This window comes from Amphibalanus amphitrite, unplaced genomic scaffold (assembly GCF_019059575.1).
Source record: "Amphibalanus amphitrite isolate SeventyFive unplaced genomic scaffold, NRLGWU_Aamphi_draft 000149F_arrow, whole genome shotgun sequence".
NCBI lineage: Eukaryota > Metazoa > Arthropoda > Thecostraca > Balanomorpha > Balanidae > Amphibalanus > Amphibalanus amphitrite.
Genome location: NW_024881644.1, coordinates 122,377 through 145,666, shown reverse-complemented (window position 1 = coordinate 145,666; position 23,290 = coordinate 122,377). Strand labels below are relative to the sequence as shown.

The window sequence follows — 23,290 nt, the reverse complement described above, 5'->3', positions numbered from 1 at the left end:
TAGCCAAGAACCCAACTATTTCAAGTTCCGTGCATCTCAGGTTAGCAAATTGCATCGCTACTGCAGGTTTGGCAGAGTCCAGCATGAATAACTGGCTACTCCGTTCGCTTCCTTTACACCTTCGTATTCCGTCAGACCCTCCAAAATGCGGCATTTTTTAACACTTCAGCCCTGTTACGAGCCGAGTACTCAGGATATTTCACAAAACATTTTATTTTCCATTCGAGCTGAATGCAGCCATACTTTGACCAGTTAGCTCAACGTACTCTCCGTACATTCCTAAACATCTCACACTTGCAGTTATTACCAGTTATTACACATGTTAAAACTCCCGTTCTTTTGAATAAAAAACAGTAACGCCTTTCACGAGCACTCAAAACTAATCAGTTTAGGTCTCGCACGGAAACGATTCCTCGCCAGGACAATCCCTATGCAGTTGATTTTGTTCAACAATCAACATATCAGAACAAATCGCAAGTCAGTGCCATTTTAACACATTCAGTCGAACTCTCATTTGAAATAAATTGGCAATTGACCAAGCAGACTAGGTGAAAACTGCGATCGCACCAAATCCAATAATTGTTGAGATTTTATTACAATGATCATCTTACAATGTGCTAACAACTAGGGCAATGACCATTTTTGTACTGATTACCCCCGGTAAAAAAGGACGCGAAAATGGTTTTCTCGTTTTCTTTACAAGCAGCACGTACTGTACAGGTTCAAGTCGGGTTGCCTCAGCACAACATAACAACCGCGGCGACGCAACAGCAGCCGACGCGCGTCGCTCTCCCTCCCTTCACTGCCCCTCTAAGATAGGAGAAAGTTCGGTGGAATGTCACATTCTAAGACGCCCGGGCGCTGCAGCAGTTCAGTATTCGGTTTCCACCGGGCCAGTCTATCTGCAACACTGTCTACACCAGCAGCTATGATAAATAGTAAAAAAGAGAAGAGACTGTACCATCTGTACACAAATCAACACAAACGTGATGCACATGTGAAATAAAATCTGGACAATGCGCTATGTACAGTTCAATGCGATGCGCGGCACAGCGGGCGCAACATTGGCAAGCGGGCGCCGCGGCCCGTGTCCCTCCGAGGCCCCCTGGTCCACGGGCCCGCCCTCGCCGGCGGGCCGTCCGCCGGGGCGCTCGAGCGGCCACGGCCACCACATGCAGGCCGGCCGCCCCACAATACAAATATCACACGCACACTCACGGACACCGGCTAGGGTGGGCGGCGGGCCGGCCGGCGCTACAACGTGTCGGCGAACTTTGAGAGCTTGTCGGCGTTGTCGGCGCCGGCGCCGGCCGGGTGCTGTCCCGGGTGGCCGGGCAGCTGGAGTCCGCCGTGGCCCGCCGCCGACACGCCCGTCAGCTGCGAGAGCAGCATTTCGTTGGTGCCGAGCTCGGGCGCGCCGGCCATGCCGTGTCCGGCGGCGGCCGGGTGCGGTGAGTGCGAGGCGGGCCGGTGCGGTGACGGCGCGTGGTAGCCGCCCAGCGTTTGACGCGGAGAGCTGAGCGGCTGCGGCGAGCGTACCGGCAGGCCGGCTGAGCCGGGCGGCGGCGACACCACCTGCTGCAGCATCTGCTGCGGCGACGGCGCCATGCCGCCAGGGGGACCCATCAGCGACTGGTGCGGCGAGGCCGACTGCTGCTGCCGCTGCATCAGCATCTGCTGCTGCTGCTGCTGCGTGAACTGGCCGCCGAACTGGCTGCCGTCCTGCTGGAAGTGCTGCTGCGGCTGCATTCCCATGCCCATGCGCGGTCGCTGTCCGTACTGCATCGCCTGCGGCTGCTGGAAGCCGTGCTGCTGCTGTTGCTGTTGCTGCTGCGCCTGCTGTTGCTGTTGCTGGCGGTGCATGGCAATCAGCTGCTGCTGCTTGGCCCAAGCCTGCTGCTGGGTCATCTGGCCCGGCTGCATCTGGTTCTGCACCACCATGCCGCCGGTCGGCATCCGCTGCTGCTGGAGCTGCTGTTGCTGCTGTTGCTGCTGCTGGACCGGCGGCTGCATCACTCCCGGCTGCATCTGCATCGGCTGCTGGCCGTCCGGCACCTGCTGCTGCTGCTGCTGCTGCTGCTGCTGGGCCATCTGCCGCTGCTGCTGGTTCTGCTGCTTCTGGTGCTGCATCTTGATCACCTGGGCCATCAGCTGCGGGTGCGACTTGAGGATCTGCAGCACGTTCTGGTGCGCCTGCGGCCCGGTCGGGTTCTTGAGGCTGTGCAGCAACTCCTGCAGTCCGGGGATGTTGTTTCGCGGCGCGCCCTGCTGGCCGCCGGCGCCGCGCAGCAGACCCGCCGCGCCGGCCGTGGCCACGGGAGCGGGCTGCTGCAGCGCCGGCCCGGCGCCCGGCACCGACACGCCCGGCGAGGCCCCGGCCGCGCCCGGCCCCGCCAACCTGCGCACACGGAGATTGCGGTCAGCACAGGATAAGCTCAGTGGTCTCAGGACTGGGGCAGCACTCAGGTGAATCAATAGCATGAATACAAAGAAGTATCTGCAGCTACAAGATATAGCACACCAAGGTCGAGTTACGGAGGAGCTGGGTCATCTGTTATTTACACGCCTGGATGCCGTTACCAGATAAGTTAAAGACGCTGGAACTGTTGATCAAATAATTACTGTTGATCAAATAATTACTGTTGATCAAATAATTACCCTAACATGATAGCATTAAAATTGCATGAATCTCAAACAAAATGTGAGAAGAAACGCAAGCTATGACACGAAACTCTCAAACGACATTCAGATGATTCTGCGCCATGACGATCAGAAATTAAGTTATATGCGACATTTCAATCTCTTCTATGGAAAAGGGTGATTAAAATCAGGATATTTAAACCAAAGTGGTTAAGGAGGAGGCGCCCATCCCAGTCCCCGTAATTAAAATCAATATATACGAATGGACGAAGGGCGGCAACATAGTTTTCTGGAAATTAGGGACGTTCGACGTGATGTGCATTAAAAATATTGTAACGGTGCAGCTTTCCAGTTATCATCCAAAAACGTGCATCCGAACAGTACTGCCCACATCTATACGTGGATAGCGGTTCTACACAAAGCGTGGTTCAAGTAATAAAGCTTGCTTTTTGAGTACTTGGCGAATGGCCAGATAAAGGTCAACAGGTCAACTGCGGAAAAAATGGCGTACATGTCTCAAATCCTCGACTTACATGCCGATTTCCAGACACACATAAAAATGTTGAACATCGAAGTGACGACGGTGACCATGTCCTAGCAACCGCAGCGACCCCGTTCTCTGCCGTATCATGAATTAAATGTATGTGCCGTACCTGTTGCCCCAATCGTTCATTGCCGGCAGTTGCATGCGCGCAGCCTGACTGGCCATAGGCTGCTGCATGGGCATCCGCTGCTGTTGCTGCTGCTGCTGCTGCATTTGCTGTTGCATCTGCATCTGCTGCGGCTGCATCTGCTGCTGCGGCGGCTGCTGCGGTGTCATGCCGCCGACGGGAGGGTTGTTCTTGCCGTACCCGACGGCCGGCTGGTTGGCGTGCTGTCGGGCGGCGGCCTCCTGCACCTGCGGGGGATAGCGATGCCGCTGTTACACGTGTCCACCGGGCGGCCTTGTGGCCGGGAAACAAAAACTCCAAACGGACACAAACAGGTGGAATTTAAAAAAAAAAATGGAGAGCTCACAAAAAAACTGTTCATACCTGAAAAGTAATTGCAGTCCCCGAGCAGGGCACTGGACTCAGGACTGGTCGTTTAAAGGGACCCTCCCACCTTCAAAAAAGTTTATGAATTGCCATGAAAGTGATGTCGCTCGGTTCAGAAAGAGCGAAAACGAATATCTACCAAAATTCACCGAAAAATATTCACCGGTTTTCAAGATATTAGACTTTTACTTTTGTTTACTTTTTGGGATCTCCGCTATTAATTACTAGCGACTTTATTTGGAAGCAATAGTTTGGCAGCTGAAAGTACGGCACTTGTTGCGCGCAAAGCAGCATATACCACCGCGTGCTACAAAACGTTTTTGTCAAGCATTTAAAAATCGTTAGATATCTGCGATGACGTCACACATTCAGAGGGGTATTCCTATGCATTAGCCCCTCTGAATCAAAATGCTGCAATTTTGAAACTCAATATTTCCGATTTAAGGCATTTCTCGATGTTGTGAGTGCCGAAACCGGTAATTGTGAGCCAGGGACCCCATTTTGGCTATCTCAACTCAAATCTAATGTTAAGGTGGGAGGGTCCCTTTAATGACGTTATATAGTATATACTGACATTTTAAATACCATCGCGATTAAATATGCGAAGTTGAGACGAATACTGAAGAACAGATTCATATACACAACACAGCCTAAGGCAATCCCAAAAAGCAAATAACCGATTTAGATTGTGACTTTCCTTCCCATCCCTATGCATTAGGCAAAGATCCAACGTTTAGCCCACGTCAAGCGGGCGTCAGCAGACGCTGCGGCGTTCTCCGGCATCACTCACCCGTTTGACGGCCATGAGCACGTTGGCAGGCGGCCCCTGTCCGCCCGGCTGGCCGGCCGCCGTCGCCGGCGGCACGCCCGGCCCGCCAGGCAGCGGCCGCGGCTGCTGCGGCGGCGCCGCCGGCTGCGACACGGCGGCCGACGGCGCGGCGGACGAGGAGGCAGCGGCGGCGGCGGCGCCGGCCGCAGCCGCCTGCACGGAGGCAGCCATGCTCCCGCCGCTCGACGATCGCATCATGGCCATACGCCGGTGGAGAAGCGCCTTCTGCTGTAGCTGAGCCTGCATCTGCTGCTGCGCCAGCCGCGACTTGATGCTGCCGCAGAAGGGCACCATGCACTTGTCCTCTTTGCAGCACTTGGCGTGGTAGCAGCACACCGCCACAAGCTGTTTGCAGATGGGGCACCCGCCGTTGACCTTCTTGCGACAGCTCTTGGTGTGCGAGACGACGCGCTTCATCTTCTGACAGCTCTGCTGGCGACAGTTGGCGTCGCGGCACTGGCACGAGTGCACCAGCGACTTGATGCAGCGCTCGAGCGACTGGCGGCGCAGGTCGGAGGCCGTCTGGCCGGCCCGGTCCGACGTCTCGCCGTCCAGGTCGAAGCCGAGCTTCTCCATCTTGTGCGGGTGCCGCTCCTTCTCGTAACATGTGGCGCAAAGGTCGAAATCCTGCCGGGCACACATGATGATCAGTACCCACGAAAGCGCGAAACAAAACAAAATTAAATACAATAAAATGAAATGGCATAAATCTCCAAACTGACAAAATTAAAAAGTGAGGGTTTCCACAAAAAATCATTGAAGTTCATCAAAACGCCTAGAAAGCGCTACAATTGTAATCTACAACTGAACGAGAACCAAGCAGCCGTTTTCTTAACTCAATAAACTTAACTGAAGATAATGCCAAAGTCAGCAAAACTGTAACAATATCCCTTGAAGAATTCCAACTTACATCACAGACGGTGCAGTGGTAGCGCGTATCGATATTATTCTTGCAGGTATTGCACGTGTAGACGACCGTCTCCTGGTTCTGGTTGTGCAGCTCATACAGCATGTGCTGCGTGGCGGCCAGCGCGCGCCGCTCCGAGGAGAACTCGAGGTGCTTCTCGCGCGCCATGCTCAGGAAGTTGTCGCGACCATCCATCAGCTCACAGGGGATGTGCGGGTCGGGGTCCTGGATCGGCTGCAGGCTGGCCGCCGACTGCGCAGAGTGCAGACGCACCACGAAAAACACCTCCTTGTGCTTCTCCATCAGAGCGAACACTTTGGTCGAGAGATCGTTGCCACTCTGATTGGACTTTTTCGACTTGTTCTTGCTGGAGGTCTTCGACTTGGTGTTTTTCTTGTTCTGCTTCTTGATGGCTCCCTTTTTCTTGCCGTCGGGCGCGGGGCTCTCGATCTCGGTCTCGGCAGCGGCGGCAGCGCGCGCCTCCTCCGCCTCCAGCTGTTTTCGTTTCTCCTCCTCCTCCTGGTCGAGCTCACGGATGCTCTCCTCCAGGATGCCGGGCCAGAAGTCGCCCTCGAAGTAAGGCAGTTCGGCCGGCGTGCGGATCGAGTCCTCGGCCGCCTGCTTCAGGATGTCCTTGTAGTCCATGACGATGCGGTCGATGATTCCCTTGTCCAGCATTTTCTTGTACCACTCCTGTAACCGCTTCGGCTTGGGGATCTTCTGGTCGGCCGGGTGGCAGTGGAAGATGTAGTCGTCTCCCTCGCACGGCGGACACGCCCAGATGTGCGCCATCGTGTACCTGTGGTGACACACAGTCTCAATCAGAATATGCAGCGCTACTACACGGGACTCAGCATTCGGTGCAGCACACGGGACCGACAACTCTATAACCAAATGTGATTACGCCATTTAACGCAGCCTGACATATAAAACAACACACAAATATTGAAACAATATTCACGTTTTAGTTCTCCATGGACGGCGGCGCAATGCAAAAACCATTTCAGCCAAGAATCAAGCCAGAAATACGCGTGGCTGATCAGTCTCGAGTTCGGCACGATTAAACTGCAGGAAAAAGCACCAACATAAAAGCTAATTCAGCGTTACCGAACGTTTTCAATGCGCCTGACACCTGACTAACCATCGACGCCCACTGTGGCGACACACATTCAGTACTCACCCGAGCTGTTTGACGTAATCCAAATACGCCAGCAGGATCTCGTGGTACACCGACGTCCTGAACTGGCGCGGCCGGAAGAAGTGCACCGAGTCCAGGTAGGCGATGTACACACGGCGCCGGTTCGGCTGCGGGCTGTCCGAGCCGTACTCCTGCACGTGCATGCCGAAGAAGCACACCTCGTGGCCATCCACCTCCTCGAAGGCAAACAGCGCCTTGGCGCGGTACGGAAACTTGGCCGGCATCTCGCCGGCGTCACAGAACCTGCACGGCACACAGGAGTGGGGGCGTGAGAACTGCAGGAGTTGCTCGTGTACATTATGTGTCTTGGCGAATGGTCACAGTAAGTCTGTTGTAGTTGGCGACCTTGAGGATCAAATGATGCAAAGCACAATTACTATCATTGTGAAAACCTACTATGTAAAACCATCGTGAAACGACAAACAGATTCAAAATCCTTTTCACAAAGCTTTGCCTAAAACATAGCTCAAGTCCCTAAGTCCCAATTATATCCTAGTTTCCCCTCTTCCTCTGGACTATGACGTAACTCAGGTCAGGGCCCAATCTTACCAACTGCCGTGAATGCGCATTCACGGCATTTGGTAACATTCAGAACTGTTCCACATTCACTTATTCATTCGTTCTGGCGACATTCATAATCATTCACGCTATCAAAATCATTGGACAAAATTGCCTGGAGGTAAATAAAAAGGATATCTTTGATATCAGTGCCGTAAAGTCCGGCCAGTGCTGCCAAATCCTATTCACGGCATTGGTAAGATTGGGCCCAGGTCTCAGTTTCCCCAGTCTGCGTCCCATACCACTGCAGCCCCCTCCCCCCCCCCCCCCATCAGTGTCGTCTGCTAGTCCGCACTCACCTAGCCTTCATGCCCGGCTTGACCTCGCAGATTTTGTCGCTGCTCGAGACGACGCGGATGAACACCTCGCCGGCGCCCGACTCCTTCTTCTTCAGGTAGTTGTTGACTCGGTTCTCGATGTAGGTGCCCAGCTTGGTGGCCGGCAGCCGCTTAGCATTGAAGCGGTTCTCCTTCCTCTTCATTCCCTTCGCTTTAAGGCAATTATCACAGGTGAAGCTGAAAATGGAACGATGGATCGTCACTCCTAAGAATCTTGAGGTCATACTCCAATGCGGCCAATGATAAACACTAATGCAAAGTAGGACGATATGAATAAGTCATCAAGGTTAGTTGAGTATGCGCTGCAGCTAGACAAACAGATACTTAATTCATGAACAATATTCGCTCAAACTATTGTGGAACATGAAGGCATCATAATCAACAATTCAAATAATTTGACGAGTTCAAACAAACTATCCACCACAATCTCCCGAAATATTGAACATCAATAAACACCAACTGAATTCAAATATACTGTCTAAACAAATTAAACCCCGGCGCTTATTCAGCATACGGACAAGGCGCTGAGCCGACTGCCCCCGTCCGTCTGTCCCTCTCGTCTGGTGCCACTCACCCCTGCGGCCAGATGCTGTCCATGTGGAGCACGCAGATCTGGTGCAGCTTTCGGCCGCAGTCGGTACACTCGGCCATAGCCTCCATCTCAAACTTGTCGTTCTTCAGCTCCACGAACGCGTCCTTCTTGATGGTCCTGCGGGCACCGAGCGACACGCCAACGTGTTATCGTGTTGGTAATTGACGCAAATTCAGAGCGTCGTGACGCACGACCTAATACAGCCGCCGCCCATTTGCGTCAGAGCTTTGTCCCGTAAATTCGACGCAAGGGAACCTAATCTTAAGGGCGGTAAAAATGCACATTCCTAGCAATATCAAGGACATAAAATAAGACAACCCAAGTATAAGGGATCATGCGAGGGCTCCCACCCCAGGCGCAGGGGCCTCAGTCGTCCCACGGCAGTCAGTCGCTAGTAACTCACATGTTCTGCTGGGTCGGCTCGCCCTCGCCGATGCTGACCGTGTCGCCCTCGATCTCGTTGAAGCACTTGACGCAGTAGGTGATGCGGTTCTGGTAGCTGAAGTACTTGGCGTCGCGGGGGATGCTGCAGAGCGAGTTGGAGCCGAAGCAGCACAGGGTCTGCGGCTGGAAGGTGTACTTCCTGCCGCAGCAGTAGCCGAGCTGCTGCATCACCGGGTCCATCTCTTGCTCAAACACCTCCGAGAGCTGCCAGAGGCGGGGACGGGCGGAGGTTAGACACTGGCTCATGGCTGCACTGACACCGATCACAAACACCTTTACCGTGGAGCAGCTCAATTTAGCTCCACCATAACTGTTAACACGCGCAGTGGGAGGGGGGGGCGGATTTCGCCCACCCCTCCTGTTTTTCACCAATAACTCGCGCCGCAAACATGATATTAACCCATGTGAAATTTTGGCTACCTGTCCAGAATTGAACTGCGGATCTTCTCGTGCAAGAAATAAAAAAAATCGGGTCACAACTTTTCTAGTAATAGCGGTGTAAAGTCAAACATCCTGCCGCCGCGGCGGCGCGGCGGCCGGCGCTAGCCGTTACGCGCCGCCTGAATTGTAGACTGTGCCGGGGCGGGACGGTCCCGTCTTTACATCGCGCTCCTTACCGTTGATTATATTCGATTCGCGTCAAATTTTGTTAGAAGACTAAGAAATGAACAGGCAATCTTATGGTCAAAGAATTATGAAAATCGGCCGGTAACAACTTGAGTTATGAGTGTGTAAACACAAAATTGTGATTGCCGCGTTTCCCGCGTCCGCCGATCCCGCTTCAGCCGGCGACATCTTACGCTTAGCAGGCTTCTAACTGCCATATCTATTGTTGGATTAACAAGAAATTCACCATACATGCTCACCAATGTATGTTCTTTCGTATAGTGAAAGAAAAAAGACAATCGGCCGGTAACTTTTTGAGTTATCGGAGTGTAAACGCAAAAAAGTCACTAATATGGCAGATTTGACCACTTTTGACCTCATTTGACCTTGAAGATATTGACCTAGGATCATGAAAGTCACACACAACAGAGTTCCCCAGGGCCCTCACCTACCCTCCAAATTTCGTCTTTCTAGCTCCAGTGGGAGCTGAGATCTTAGGGGGGGGGGGGGGGCGACATCCGCCCCCCTTCCACTGGGCGTAGTACTCGCAACCCTTCCACTGCGCGTGTTAAAAAAGGTTGTTGGTTGACTTAAGGTGCCTGGGCTGTACAGACAACTATCCATCGGAAGACAAAAATTATCCTAACAACCGTTTTTTAAATCCCTTTTGGTTTGCTCGCTGCACAAAAAAAGTACAAAGACTCATAGCAACGATCAACCTACCAGTTCCATCAACAATGTTATGCGTACCTTGGAGGCGAACTTGTACACCTTCGACGTCTTCCTGTTGTAGATCCAGGCGTTATCAAACATGAGCCACACATCCTCGACGTACTCCCACGGATCCTTGAAGGCGCCTGTGTCCAGCTTCTTCTTGATGGTGGACAGGTCCATGGGCTTCCTGATGATGTCGAAGTAGTCGGGGATTCCGAGCGCTCCCGGATCCACCGGCTGTCGGAAGGGCATCGACTCGGGCTCCTGGCGGTACAGCTTCTCCAGAGTGGGCATCAGCGCGTGCCGCAACTCGTCCGGAGAGAACACTGCCGGACAGAGACAAGCATGGTGTTAGGCATTGGGTAATGCTCTTCGGCCGAGTCTGGGACAAGCAACGGGCTATAGCAGCATTCACGGCTGGGTGCCATGGACGTCCAAATAAGCCAGAAACATACCTGCGAAAAAGTAGCTGCTGTTGACTACAGAGGCAATAATTACTTACCAAGGAAACAAGACGTGGTAGATCCTGTCGAATGTCCAAATCCAAAGACAAATGGAAATACGAATACTGAATTGGCATTCGAATAAAAATATAAACTCGAAGTTCACGACAAAACGCACGAAAACAAACGGCGATCCCCAACGACTGTTCGATATTTAGCGCAAAACAGCAAGCATATCTCAAAACCAGTATGGGGCCGAGGACTCGAACCTCGATCCACGATCCCCAAATCGCCGCACTCTGACTCAGTCCTGGGCAGGCCGTCAGTCATACTCACGTTGTCTGTGCACCTTCTTCTCGGTCTTGGGCGTGGACCCGCCGGGGGTGGGTGCCGGCGTGTTGGCCGCCGAGCCGGAGGCCGACGCCGACTCGGCAGGCGTGGAGGGCGTGGCGGCCGCCGGCGGGCTGGAGCGCTCCTCCTTCACCGTGCCAGGCTCGGCTGCACGCAGACACACATTGATAGGGTGCTCAGTGGACGAACAAAATATAAGGTCGACAGCCGAAATACACCATTCCAAGTAAATTACGAACGATATGCAGCGTAACTACATTAACGCAACCACTCAAGCTGCCACAAACTTATCAGCACTTAATGTTCATAATCATCCCGGTAAAGCACAATGATACCACTGTGCTATCAGGGAGCCCCTAAGCTGCCATTGGACTAGTCTGAAGTGCCGGTGACTCACATTTGACGACGGCGCCGTCCCAGCTGCTCTCGTCCATGGGCTCTGTTTTGACCTCCGCCGGCTCCGCCTTGACTCCGGCGACATGGGGCTGTGGGCCAGCCGGGGGCGCCGGGCCGGGCGTTCCCTGCGGCGCCGCGCCGCCGCTCTCCGCCGTGTCGGTCTCCATCTTGACCTCAGCCGGCAGCGGCGCGGGCGGCGGCGCCTGCGGCCCGGCCGTGCCCGGCGGGGTCGGCGTGGGCTGCGGCGGCTGCGGCTGAGACTGCACCGGAGTCGAGTCCCGCAACAGGTTGTCGAACGCCGAGTTCTCCTGAGAATAGGGAGAGGAGGCGGTTACTCAGAGGCGACAGCTAAGTAAACAAGGGCCATTCTAGTTCCTAAGAAATACAACGGCCATCAGCCTTCCAAGCCTTCTGTTGTTAGGTATGCCAGCCTGAATTACGTTATGTAAGCGTGGCGATTTTTAAAGGAAGACTGCCACCTTCAAAAAGTTTTCTCAGATCGGCCTATGATTTATTCCCTGGACAAAACAAAATTTTAGAATTCACCTGACAAAGTATCATCACGTGAATCGCGAAAAAAATTGTCGATTATCATACAATTATCAATCGGTTAAAGGGACCCTCCCACCTTCAAAAAAGTTTATGAATTGGCATGAAAGTGATGTTGCTCGGTTCAGAAAGAGCGAAAATGAATATCTACCAAATTTCACCGAAAAATATTCACCGGTTTTCAAAATATTAGACTTTTACTTTTGTTTACTTTTTTGGGATCTCCGCTGTTTCTAGCGACTTTATTTTAGAAGTGCGGCGTTTGCGGCAGATGTTGCGCGCAAATAGCATATACCACCGCGTGCTACAAAACGTTTTAGTCAAACATTTAAAAATCGTTAGATATCTGCGCTGACGTCACACATTCAGAGGGGTATTCCTTAGCATTAGCCCCTCTGAATCAAAATGCTGCAATTTTGAAATTCAATATTTCCGATTTAAGGCATTTCTCGATGTTGTGAGTGCCGAAACCGGTAATTGTGAGCCAGGGACCCCATTTTGGCTATCTCAACTCAAATCTAATGTTAAGGTGGGAGGGTCCCTTTAATGTCTAGCGACAATGTTTACACATCACTAGACTTCAAGGTCATAAGATTATTACATTTTATTTGAAAAAGTAAGGTATTTTATGATTTACTAATATATGATTTCATAAGAAATTGGCCATGTTTAATTTATTTTGCATTTAAGTTCGTAAAACATTTAAAAATCATGGCTCATTTGGAATGGGTCTGGCCCATGTTAAACCCCATTTCCCACACTTTTTTGGAAAAAATGAACTACTGAATATATAAGTTTAACTTTTATTTTGACTCTCCAAAATTCTTCTCTGATCTCAAAACAATCAAAGTTTTGACATATATTTACCAAAAGATAAGAAAATTCATGTTTCAAAGTTATCGATAAACAGTAGAGATGTCGGTTTTCTTGGACTAAAAAAATGGCATCAAACTGAACTTTGGTCTCCGATTTCTCGCAAACGGGTTCGAATTTCGAAAAACCGACTTCAGTCTGGGACATAGGTGGCTCAGCTCTAGTGAAAACCGTTTTGTGGAAAAAAGGTGGCAGTCTACCTTTAAGGCAAACACATTACAAACAAACATAACATTAACTAAAACTGGCGTTCCCTGACCTGAACTCTAGTCTTCTAAAGCTGCTAGACTTGAGCAGCGAACATGACTGCAATAACTTTAAATCCAATTTTAACCCACACCAGTAACAGCCGTTTATAAGACGCTCTCACCCAACTGCTCAATAATTTACAGAAGTACGAAATTTACATCATCTACCAACAACTCACAGATCTAAGCTGACATACATCACCCACAAAAAGTTAAACTCAAGCCACTCCTGGTATTGAAGCCCTCACCTGTTCCTGTTTGATGGTTGAGCTGGTGAAGAGCGGCTGGCCGGCCATCTGCCCGGTGGACGACTCGGAGCCCGGCGCGGCGCCCGGCACCGAGACGGACGGCAGGGAGGTGCGCAGCTCGCCGCCCGGCCCGGCCGCCGACACCGCCGGCGGCAGACCGTTGGTGAACTGCTGCTTCTGCAGGTACGCCGGCGAGGCCAACTGCTGCTGCTGCGCCGCCGCCGGCTGCTGCTGCTGCTGCTGCTGCTGGGGCGGCGGCATCGTCTGCTGCGGCAGCTGCTGGGAGGGGTCCGATACCGCCGGCATGGCGCCGCTGTAGCCGGGCAGCTGCGCCATCGACGTCTGTGGCATGGAGGTCGGCAGCTGGGCCATCGAGGTGACGGGCTGCTGCACCAGCGACGTCGGCGGCTGGCCCAGCGAGGTGGCCAGCTGCGCCAGCGAGGTGGTGGGCTGCGGCGCGCCCAGCAGGCCCGGCTGGCGCAGCCCGGCCGGCTGCGGCGGCGGCTGGCCCGGCGCCATGGGCCGCTGCAGCTGGCCGGCCGCGCCCGGAGACACCTTGGCGGCGCCCGCCTGGCGCTGCTGGCGCTTCTCCTCCAGCTCCTTCTGGATCTTGTAGATCTTCTCGGCGAGCAGGTGGTAGTACTCGGAGCGCGAGTTGGCCATCTCGTACATGTCGCCCTCCACCTTCTTAGCGTAGGCCACCAGGTTGTGCATGCGCTTGTCCAGGATGGCGCTCGGGTCCGGCGTCGGGAAGATAGCCTGGACACTGCGGGCGGGACGGAACGGGTTAACACTGAGCAGGCGAAGCCAAACATAAGGCAGGCGTCCGACACACGGAAAGCCGTGCCTGCTAGCTTTATACTCTTCACCCAACATATGCATTAGTAACAGCAAGATGAAATGCCCGCGACATATAAGAGTACACAGCCCACTTCAGACCACCCGCTCATGTAACTCCGAGCCAGTCCAGCGCCAATAGTGTAATTACTCACAGTTTTCTGACGAGGTGGGTGCGCAGGTCGGGCGTCACTTGCATGTGCCACTCCTTGGTATTGTGGACGGGCGCCGCCTTCACCGGGTCCAGCATGGCGCGGAAGTCGGCGTTACCCGCCTGAGGACGCAAGATCCGCGTTATTAAAACCGCAAACAAAAACATGCAGTTCACCGACTAATTGGTACACCAAGTGAAGGAAGGTGATGGAACTTCATAGGGAAGCGAAAATTATTCTGATACGCTAAAACGGCTCTTAAAAGCAAACTAATAAATCATTAGAAAATAAATACAAATATGGCAATCAGTCCATAACCTGTGAAAAATGACAAAAAAACAAGATATTCATGAAGGTTGCTGACGTTATGCAAAGCTTATACAATATACATGATCCTCGGCACTGGTGGCCGCTAAGAACGATAGCTTTTATCTGGCGCCCCGCCGATAGCACTGCCCCGGCCGCGCCCCCGACTCACGGTGGTGGCGTTGTCCGAGCCGTGGTCGGTCGCCCAGCTCGGCAGGTCGTTCCTGTTGATCTGCAGGCCGCCGGTGGGTGCGGCGGCGCCCGGCGGCGGCTGCGCCGGCCCCACGCCGGCCGCCGAGGCCACCGGCTCGGCCCCCAGCGCCGCCGGCGAGCCGGGCAGCTGGCGCGGCCTCTCCAGCTGCGGCGGCTGCTGCGGCGGCGGCGGCGTCGGCTGCCCGGTGGTGGCGGCCGCCGGCGCGCCGAACTGGCCCGGCGCGGCGGCCGGCTTGGGTCCGGCGGCGGCGGCGGTGGCCGGAGCCGGCGGCGCGCCCGGCGGCCGCGGCTGCTGACCGCGCCGGTTCTCCGCCTGCTTCAGCGGCAGACAGACGGGACAGTCGGGCCGGTGACACGTCTTCCAGTGGGTGATGATTTGCCGGGACGAGGCGCAGTGCGGCATGCGACACGCCTTGCCGGCCTGGCACGAGGTCATGTGGTTGAGCACGTCCTTCATCGTCTGACAGTGGGGCAGCTTGCACTGAAACACAGAGATCGCATATGGTCAGTGGGTGCTGCATGGGACTGCAGTTCCAAGTACCACACACATCTCAATCTTAATATAATCTTCATGTTTGAGAGCAAAAATGACACAAGCATACTGGCACGGTAAATATCATTCCAACATATTTTATAGAGCACAGGCCTCAACTTACAAAAGTCAATGAGTGAACATCATATAAAGCACCAAATGAATTCCAGCCTGGAAAGTAAATGAGCTGAGCTGCTGGAACTCACCTCAGGGTGGTCACCACCCGTCTGCTCGCGGCGTTGGCACTTGTGCGCGTGCAGCAGTAGTACCAGCTGCTGCTGAATCAACTTGCGCTTCTCAGGATCGCCAGTGGACGAGGGAGCGCGAGCACCGGGCGGCTGCTGCTGCTGCTGCTGTTGCGCCTGCGCCTGCTGCTGTTGCTGTTGCTGCTGCTGCTGTTGCGCCTGCTGTTGCTGTTGTGCTTGCTGCTGCTGTTGTTGCTGCTGTTGCCTATGCTGCTGCAGCTGTAACTGCTGCATCGGCGGCTGCTGCTGCTGCTGTTGCTGCTGGAGGGACTGCTGCTGCTGCAGTGGCAGCTGCTGTTGCCGCTGCAGCTGCTGCTGGACAGACAGCTGCTGCTGCTGCTGTACCGAACTGGCGCTGCTGGCCACCACGCCGGCGAAGCGCTGCGGCACCTGTCCGCCGGGGCCCGGGTACACGCCGCCGGCCGTGCCGTTACTGACCGACACCGAGGGACCGAGCAGCCGCTGCTGCTGCTGCTGGCCGGCGAAATTAAAGCTGTGCTGGGGCGGCAGCTGCTGGCCGCCCATCTGGTTCACAGTACCCTGCGCGTGCACAGCCAGACCAGACAGCCAGTGTCAGTAAACATCAGGAGAATGGACAAAGTGTCCGAATGAACCGCGGGCTTCTAAAAATAATTGGAGCTGCAAAATGGTGCTCTCTTTTTCATTTGCGTTTGAGCGCATGAAACATACAAGGCGTGATATTCGGTGACATGTGCATTTTCTGTAATTATCCTTTGAGAAAATATCCTTTGATAAAATAAACCACCATCCCTCCGGTGGTTAAGCGTCCCCTCTGGCTCTGACTGACCTGCATCTGAGGAAGCGCGCCCGTCTGCGGCGCCATCTGTCGCTGCATCAGCTGGTGCTGCAGCTGCGGCGTCACGCCGGCCGGCTGGCCGTTGGTGATGTGCTGCGGCGCCGCCGGCCGGCCCGTCCACACGCCGCCGGCCTGGCGCACGCCGCCGGCCACGCTGGCCTGCAGGCTGACGGCGCCGGCCGGCTGCGGCGGCAGGCCGGCCGCGCTCGACAGCGGCAGGCGGCCGTGCACGCTGTTGAGCTGCTGCATGCCGGGCGCGTCCATGGGCCGCGCCAGCAGACCCTTGGCCATGCCGCCGGCCGGCCGCCCGGGCCCGCCCAGGCCGCCGACCAGCTGCTGCTGCTTGCCGGCCATCATGTGCTGCATGTGGCCCGAGTCGAGCGCACCGTTGACCATCGGGCCGCCGGCCGACACGGAGACTGCCGTGGGCGCGGCGCCGTACTGCGGCGCGCCCGGCAGCTTGGCGCCGGCCGTCTCCAGCTCGTCCGGCAGCGAGAACTCGAGCGAGGAGAAGTCCAGCGACACGCCCATGTCTGCCGGCACCGCGCACCGACAGTCAGTGAGGTGCAGCGAGGGCGCCACGCCAAGGCGCGCTAGCAACACAAAAATTACAGACCCACAAATACAAATGGAAGAAATGGCGGTGATTAGGGTCTAAGAGACGTCGGAAAGACACAGTTAGATGACATTCTATAATAAGATTCAGCTTTGGAATACCATTCAACCATACTGTTTGGTAAGATGTTGACATAAATAACAAATATCTATCCTTCATTTTGACATCCGTCATCTAACAAATACCTACCACAAAGCAATCTAAAAATGTATCAAATTTCACACTAGCAAGTACTGCGTCGATTCTGCTCCCTCACTGGCAGGTGAAAAGGGAGATGCTACCCTAAAATAAGATATCCTATTGTCATAGTCAGGACGTGTGAAGATCATGTCACAAGTTATTTCACTTGGCCAAAATGTTGATGACATCTTTACAATCCACAGCCTTATCTAAAAGTTGCCAGCTCAAATTTCCAGAAAAAAAAAAATGGTTATGCATCGCCTGTCATGAAGCTTTCCAAGTTCCGATGAATCTGATTTCTTCGACTAGCTAAGAAGTGCTTTTGTTTGCCCTGATTGTTTACGTTCACGGGAACGTCGACTCTAGGGCCACACTGCAACTATTTTGACCAAGGTAAACACCAAAAGAGTAAACTTCAGTCTGCAGCTTAGCAACCAACCCAAATCAAAACATGAAAAATATTCTCTTAGGAGTTAGGACCCATTGGCGATCATCGCGGTCCCCTTATTGCGATCACAATGCTAATTTATGCAGTTAGTAGCATTAACTTTACTGAAATAATAATCAAAGCATAAGTAAAACAAAACAATGCAAATAAGCAACCAGACCGCGTCACTCGGCCGCTGGCACTCACCGTTGCTGCCGCTCGGCTCCAGGCCCGAGGAGCCGAAGCCGTCTCCAAACTTGGACCGTTTGCTGGGAGGCCCATCACCGAGGTGGTCACCCATCTCCGCTGCATTCAACGGACTCCACTGCTGCACTGTGACGCGACACACACACCGGCGGCTCGCTACTCGTCCAGCCACAGCGCGGCCATGACAGCTCGAACCTGGCGGCACGAGCGGAGGATATTGTGGTGAGGCATTCCATGATAATATCCGCTTGGCATACAGATATAGAAAATGCACCAGAAAATAAACCAGAATGGCACATACCGGCTGTTATTTGTTAGTGTTTACTAGGGCTTCAGGGCGCACAGATTTAGGTGGTCATTTTGCACCCATAACGTTATACCAGTAAAACAAGCATGTTAACCCGTGCCCCGCTGGGGGGGGGGGGGGCAAAATCAGCCCCCTCCCGTTTTCGCCAATAACTTCTAAACGCGTTACGCCAGCGACGTAAAACTTTCAGTAGGTACCTTATCATACATCAATTTGACACGTTCCCTGAAAAGTTGAGCGAAATCCGTCGGAAATTTTTTGAGAAAATGCCGTTTAAGTGACGTCATGTTCACCATTTTCGCCTAAAAAAACGGCAAAATTTCAAACGCCGCTAACATCTTCATTCTTAAAGGAATCAAGACGTAACAAAAAAGGTTATACGTAGTTTTACTTTGTCTATCAAATGGCTATCTCGGTTTTTGAAAATTTTGATTTTGGCCCAATATTTTTAAAAAAAAACTGACTTTTTTGGCAAAATAATTATTAAATCCAAAATTTTGAGTGCATCGAAAAAAAAAAACGGAATATATCTCAGGGAAGTGGTCTATGTGCACCTACATACCAATTTTCAGTTAAAAAATGTGAGAGTTATTCAAAATTTAAGACGTCACGACACACAAACATTTTGAAAAATGATTTTTTGGAAGTTCTAGACCTCGTACGGAAACAAAAATAGCACCATTCGATTCGCCGAGAAAAACTGCATCAGATAGACACCTTTTTATGCCTTAACAACCAACTTCAAAATTTGACCTCACTTGACCTGACCTTGACCTGACCTCGACCTGAAATTCATTCAGAGGTGGTCCATATCACTTATTGAGTGTGCCTATTGAATTCTATGAATAAAATGACCCATAAAACATGTGTCGCACATGCCCTTTTCTATATTTTGTTTTTGGTGACCTGACCTCACCTTGACCTTGACCTTTGAATGATATTGTATGCAACGAATATTGTCTTGGTAGCCTAAGAATACGTTTTGGGCAATCAGTCTCAGTCCATTCTTCGGCAACTACGGTGTAAGGCCGATAATGTAAAAACTTGCATTTTGTACCCTTGACCTGACCTTGACCTGACCTCTGACCTACTTGAGCAAAAAAATTGGGCTCTTAAGATCCGCCTTGTTGAGAGCTTTCGATTGCCGTTTTCCCCGTCTTTCTACGACCATCGGTTCGGAAGTTAGACAGGGGGGGCAGAATCTGCCCCCCCCCCCCCCCCAGCAGGGCGCGTATGGCTGAATAGCCCAGCGGGACGCGGGTTAAAGCAGACAGCTAGCTAGACACAAGGACTAGAAAAGGCTGGGACTGGATGACACATTATACTAGCAAGACAAGTATATCACAGGAAAACAGATGGACTGGGTATTGCAGCAATGAGCACTGAACATTCAAGTGATGACTGATGTTGCTGCCCTGCTGGATTTTAATGTTCTGATGGTTTGCTTTGATGGTTTAAGGGGCATCAAGGTTGCACTTTTCATTGTCACCCACAGATGCAATGATCTAGTGCTCAAATGATTTATCTCCAATTTTTATGGCAAGCCCTGCATTAGCATATAAACCACCCTGCCCTGTGCTTAGTGCCTCAATGAAAACTTGGATATTCATATCAATTATACTACAGTTCACACTCAAAGTGCTAGGAAAAGTGGTTTGCAATTCAAGCTCATAGAATGAGATTTTCGATTTCAGCATTCACAGTTGCATGGGTATAAGTTAATAATAAAATGATTCTGAAAGCATATTACCAAGAACATGCTGAGAGATATGGATTGTGAAGGATCTGCTGGTGGGCCATCCACCATTCCCCACCAAAAACTTGATTGAAAAATCAAGATGATTGGTCAAGTCAGGTCAAGTGGTCAGGTTTATACATTTTGTTCTTCACATACCTACTCTAGATGGAGAGCATTGTATAATGACTGGTCATTCAGTTAGGTGTTCATGCAAATAATAAGAACGCTTATTTTTTTAGAGTCAATTTTTCAAATAATCATTTTGTTTGTTTAAAAGCATCTGGAGGGGGTGGCCACTTTTCAGACACTACCAACTCCACACCACACAATTCATTTCCAGTCATGAATAAGTGAGGAATCTTAACACATCAGTAGCACTAAATTCTGTATTGGGTCACACTTCAACTTGCAACCCATCATTAAGTCATGAAATAATTTACATTATGAAGCAAATATTGCAATATGCTTATCAATTAAAAATCCTTATAAAATATTAGTATCTTTAATACAACATTTATTAACTGAGTCAGGAAGAGCATTGACCAGTACAAACATTTTGTCTGCTATATATTTGAGACTGGAGGATAATAGCAATGCTGACCTTTTATCACAGCATGTTCCATGCACACTTAAAAAATAGGTGATTATGACAACAATCTGGTGCTTGTCAACCTGGAATACCAATTATGGCTGGCCTTTATTGGTGGCTGAATATAATAATGATATTTCATCAGTGCAGGTTATAGTTATTAATCAAACCATATTACAAAGGACTGTTTCAGTTTGTCATTTAATAAAATGAGAATGTGTAGGGGAAGGCCCATAGACAATAAAAACAAAATGTACTGAAATCATTGTGGGCATAAAATGACAAAAAAGAGTGAAATGAGAAGTATGATGAAATTCATGACAAATAATAAACATGCATTAAACTGAAACAATGTGTAGCTTCAAGCTTGCAGCATCACAATCATAGAAAAATGCACAGAAATACAGGTCTGGGACAAAATTTGAAGTTAACTAGTAGGTAGCCAGTAGGTTATTGAAAAAGCCCATCTCATAAGGTACTTAGATACAAATACTGACCAAGAACACATTCCTGTAAGAAATTAACATCTTTTGATGAAATATGAGACACCTTATCTTCTTTAAGTCCAATTAGAACTGTGTGCTTAAACTATTAATGGCATTAGTGATCAAAACAATTTAAGATAGGCATTCAACAAACAAGCAAGCAAATTGCTTTGAAAATTAATAATTATTATCACAACATGATAATGAAAACACATTACACATTTTACAAGTGCAAGTTTTGTAAACAATGATAAAGGCTGTGCATTATCAAGTGTACTGTACTCAATTATACCATGCATTGCTGTGAGTTGTGGATGAATCAAGTTCTAAAAGAAGCAGCAACATACAATGAGACTGAGAAAATGCCTAGGTAGGTATTTTTAGAGAAAATAAGTTGGAAGCAAGCAGAGCAAGTTCAAATATACTCGAGCTGCAGCTTTCTTTTGTAGGTATTACAATAAGCTATTGAATCCAAAATGGTTAAAATACTGTTGAGGGATATAAATCTTCATACAAAATAAAAATAGGGCCCCAGTTACTGTACCTATCATACCTTCCAGCTAGTACCACAACACAGTACAGCAGAATGCAGACATACACATTTATCACAGTCATTCAAACACAAAGTCAGGCAATGCATGAATAAACACTAGGGTTTTTTAATAAGGATTAAAAATACAGGTACAAATTGGTGCCACTTGACAACAAGCATAGAATCACATGCCTACTTCAACAAACATTTGACAGCAAAATGCATAAAATGGAGCAAGTTCTTGATTTAACAAAGCATGTTACTGCCTCAGCTAAGAAATAATAGCCGAAAAAACATTTATATAAAATCACAAGCAGACAAGTTTAAAAAGCAAAGGATCAATCATTAACCTAATGCTATTTAGTTATTTAGCTAATGGCTTGTGTGGTTAACATGCTGTCAAAAATAAGCATAACTAATGATTGCAATATTCTAACAAGTAAAAGTTCCAATGCTTGTACATTATCTACGTCAATCATGCTGTTTACTAAGAATCTCGGAAAATAATTACTTGCACCCCTTGAGCATGAAAGAAACTACCAACTTCTAATTTCCCAAAGGCATAAACAGAACAATATTATATAAGCATAAAGAATGTAAAAACTCGAAACAATCATGAAAAATCCATCATTTTAATTCAGAAATATAAACATTACACCACAAGCACAAATGACAAAATAAATATTTCACCTTGCTTCTGCAGACAGATTCAGCACCTAACTACTCAGAAATTAAATACAAGACACTTATCTACCATATCCACCCGAAACACACCTCGAAAACAGATAATTTCGAAAGATACTTTTTCGCCTTGTTGATAGCGCAAGGTCGCGCCACAATTCGGTCTATCCGGGTCAAATTTTCGGACGGCTCTTACACTCCTCTTTAGCACCGAAAATACCAAGATGAGACAGAGTTGAGTAGTTTTTTACTCAAACTTTACGTTTACAATAATAAAAACTGAACATTTTACACAAGCGTATCAAAAACCTTGACAAATAACACAAAAGAAACTCACCGTCGGACTATTCAAAATGGCGACTGTACCTGTATTTAGAGGTGGTCGAGATGTGATGAGAGTACTTTCGAGAAGAAAGTACTACTGATGAAACTGCCGCACAAATTCATCAAGACGTTTTTTGCGTTATTTTCATATTGGTTAACATTTTTTCAAATTGAATGAAGACACTGAATCCAGAGCTATTCTTACAGCCGCTCAACATATCCACATTAAAAGCATAAGAAAGCAAATAGCAAGCGTGCTCAGGGGAGGCATACTTCGTGATCTTATGATCAAATGGATGTGCTTTCAAAAATAGTACTTTCATTGTCGGAACAGGGCTCACTCTCAATGTGTAATCAATAAAGCTCAAGACCCTCAGCAAATGTATACAGTCCGGACAAGTGCGCTGAGGTACAGACACTGTTGTGTTCAGGCCCTGCGTGGGATCGGAAATCACTGTGCTAGCAGAAATTATTGACACTTGAAAAATAAAAGATAAATTTTCATTCCCACACACACCAGTGTACAAATTATCTCAATCGTAAATTTACATCCTACACAGTACCTCGTAGCCAGCATTCGTGACCCATCTCTATTAGTTTGCGAGCACTGCCAGCGCCATCTGTCAAGGTGATAGCCCTGACACCTGGCGGCCGATAAAATCTTTTCCGTTTTCGCACTGCTGTACGTCAGCCCGTGCGTCGTAACGTAAACCTCGGTGATGGGAGGGGACCGGAAATCGTGGCTCTCATTTTCATCGCATGTACCAACACCTAATGGAATAAAAATGACCACATTAGATAGCAATGAGAGTTACAAGTCCTTATGAAAATAATATAAAGCATAGTGAAAATCCATGCCTATAGATTCTCAAACAGAAAAAGAGAACGATGCGAAAACGTCAATCACCGTCTCAAACTCACCACGCGTAAGCCCCGTCAAGGCACTTTCATTCATGAAAACTGCTTAGTACCTAGGTACTGCTGTGAATGCGTCCCGATTTCATAAGCTGATCCACCTGAGGTATTCCTTCATTTCGTCCGTCCATACAGCACGGAACATGGCCCTACAAAGTATGCTCAGCGACGTGGGTTCAGGGGTGGCAGTGGTACTTCTCATTTGCGAATACTCGT

At 50.2% G+C, this 23,290-nt stretch overlaps 1 protein-coding gene across 1 annotated transcript; it reads right to left on the bottom strand.

Annotated features, from left to right (window-relative positions):
- Positions 1-576: 576 nt before the first annotated feature.
- LOC122382866 (histone lysine acetyltransferase CREBBP-like) lies at positions 577-21,931 on the bottom strand. Its single transcript, XM_043368726.1, has 20 exons — positions 21,845-21,931; positions 17,504-17,698; positions 16,065-16,606; positions 15,462-15,796; positions 15,232-15,238; positions 14,814-14,960; positions 14,439-14,636; positions 13,964-14,082; positions 12,972-13,737; positions 11,055-11,361; positions 10,643-10,804; positions 9,900-10,189; positions 8,503-8,747; positions 8,082-8,216; positions 7,469-7,684; positions 6,594-6,854; positions 5,417-6,212; positions 4,468-5,133; positions 3,294-3,538; positions 577-2,398 (listed from the first exon to the last, which is right to left on the bottom strand). The coding sequence occupies exons 2-20, from the start codon at positions 17,595-17,597 to the stop codon at positions 1,255-1,257; spliced, it is 6,675 nt and encodes a 2,224-aa protein (XP_043224661.1). The 5' UTR covers positions 17,598-17,698; positions 21,845-21,931; the 3' UTR covers positions 577-1,254.
- Positions 21,932-23,290: the final 1,359 nt, after the last annotated feature.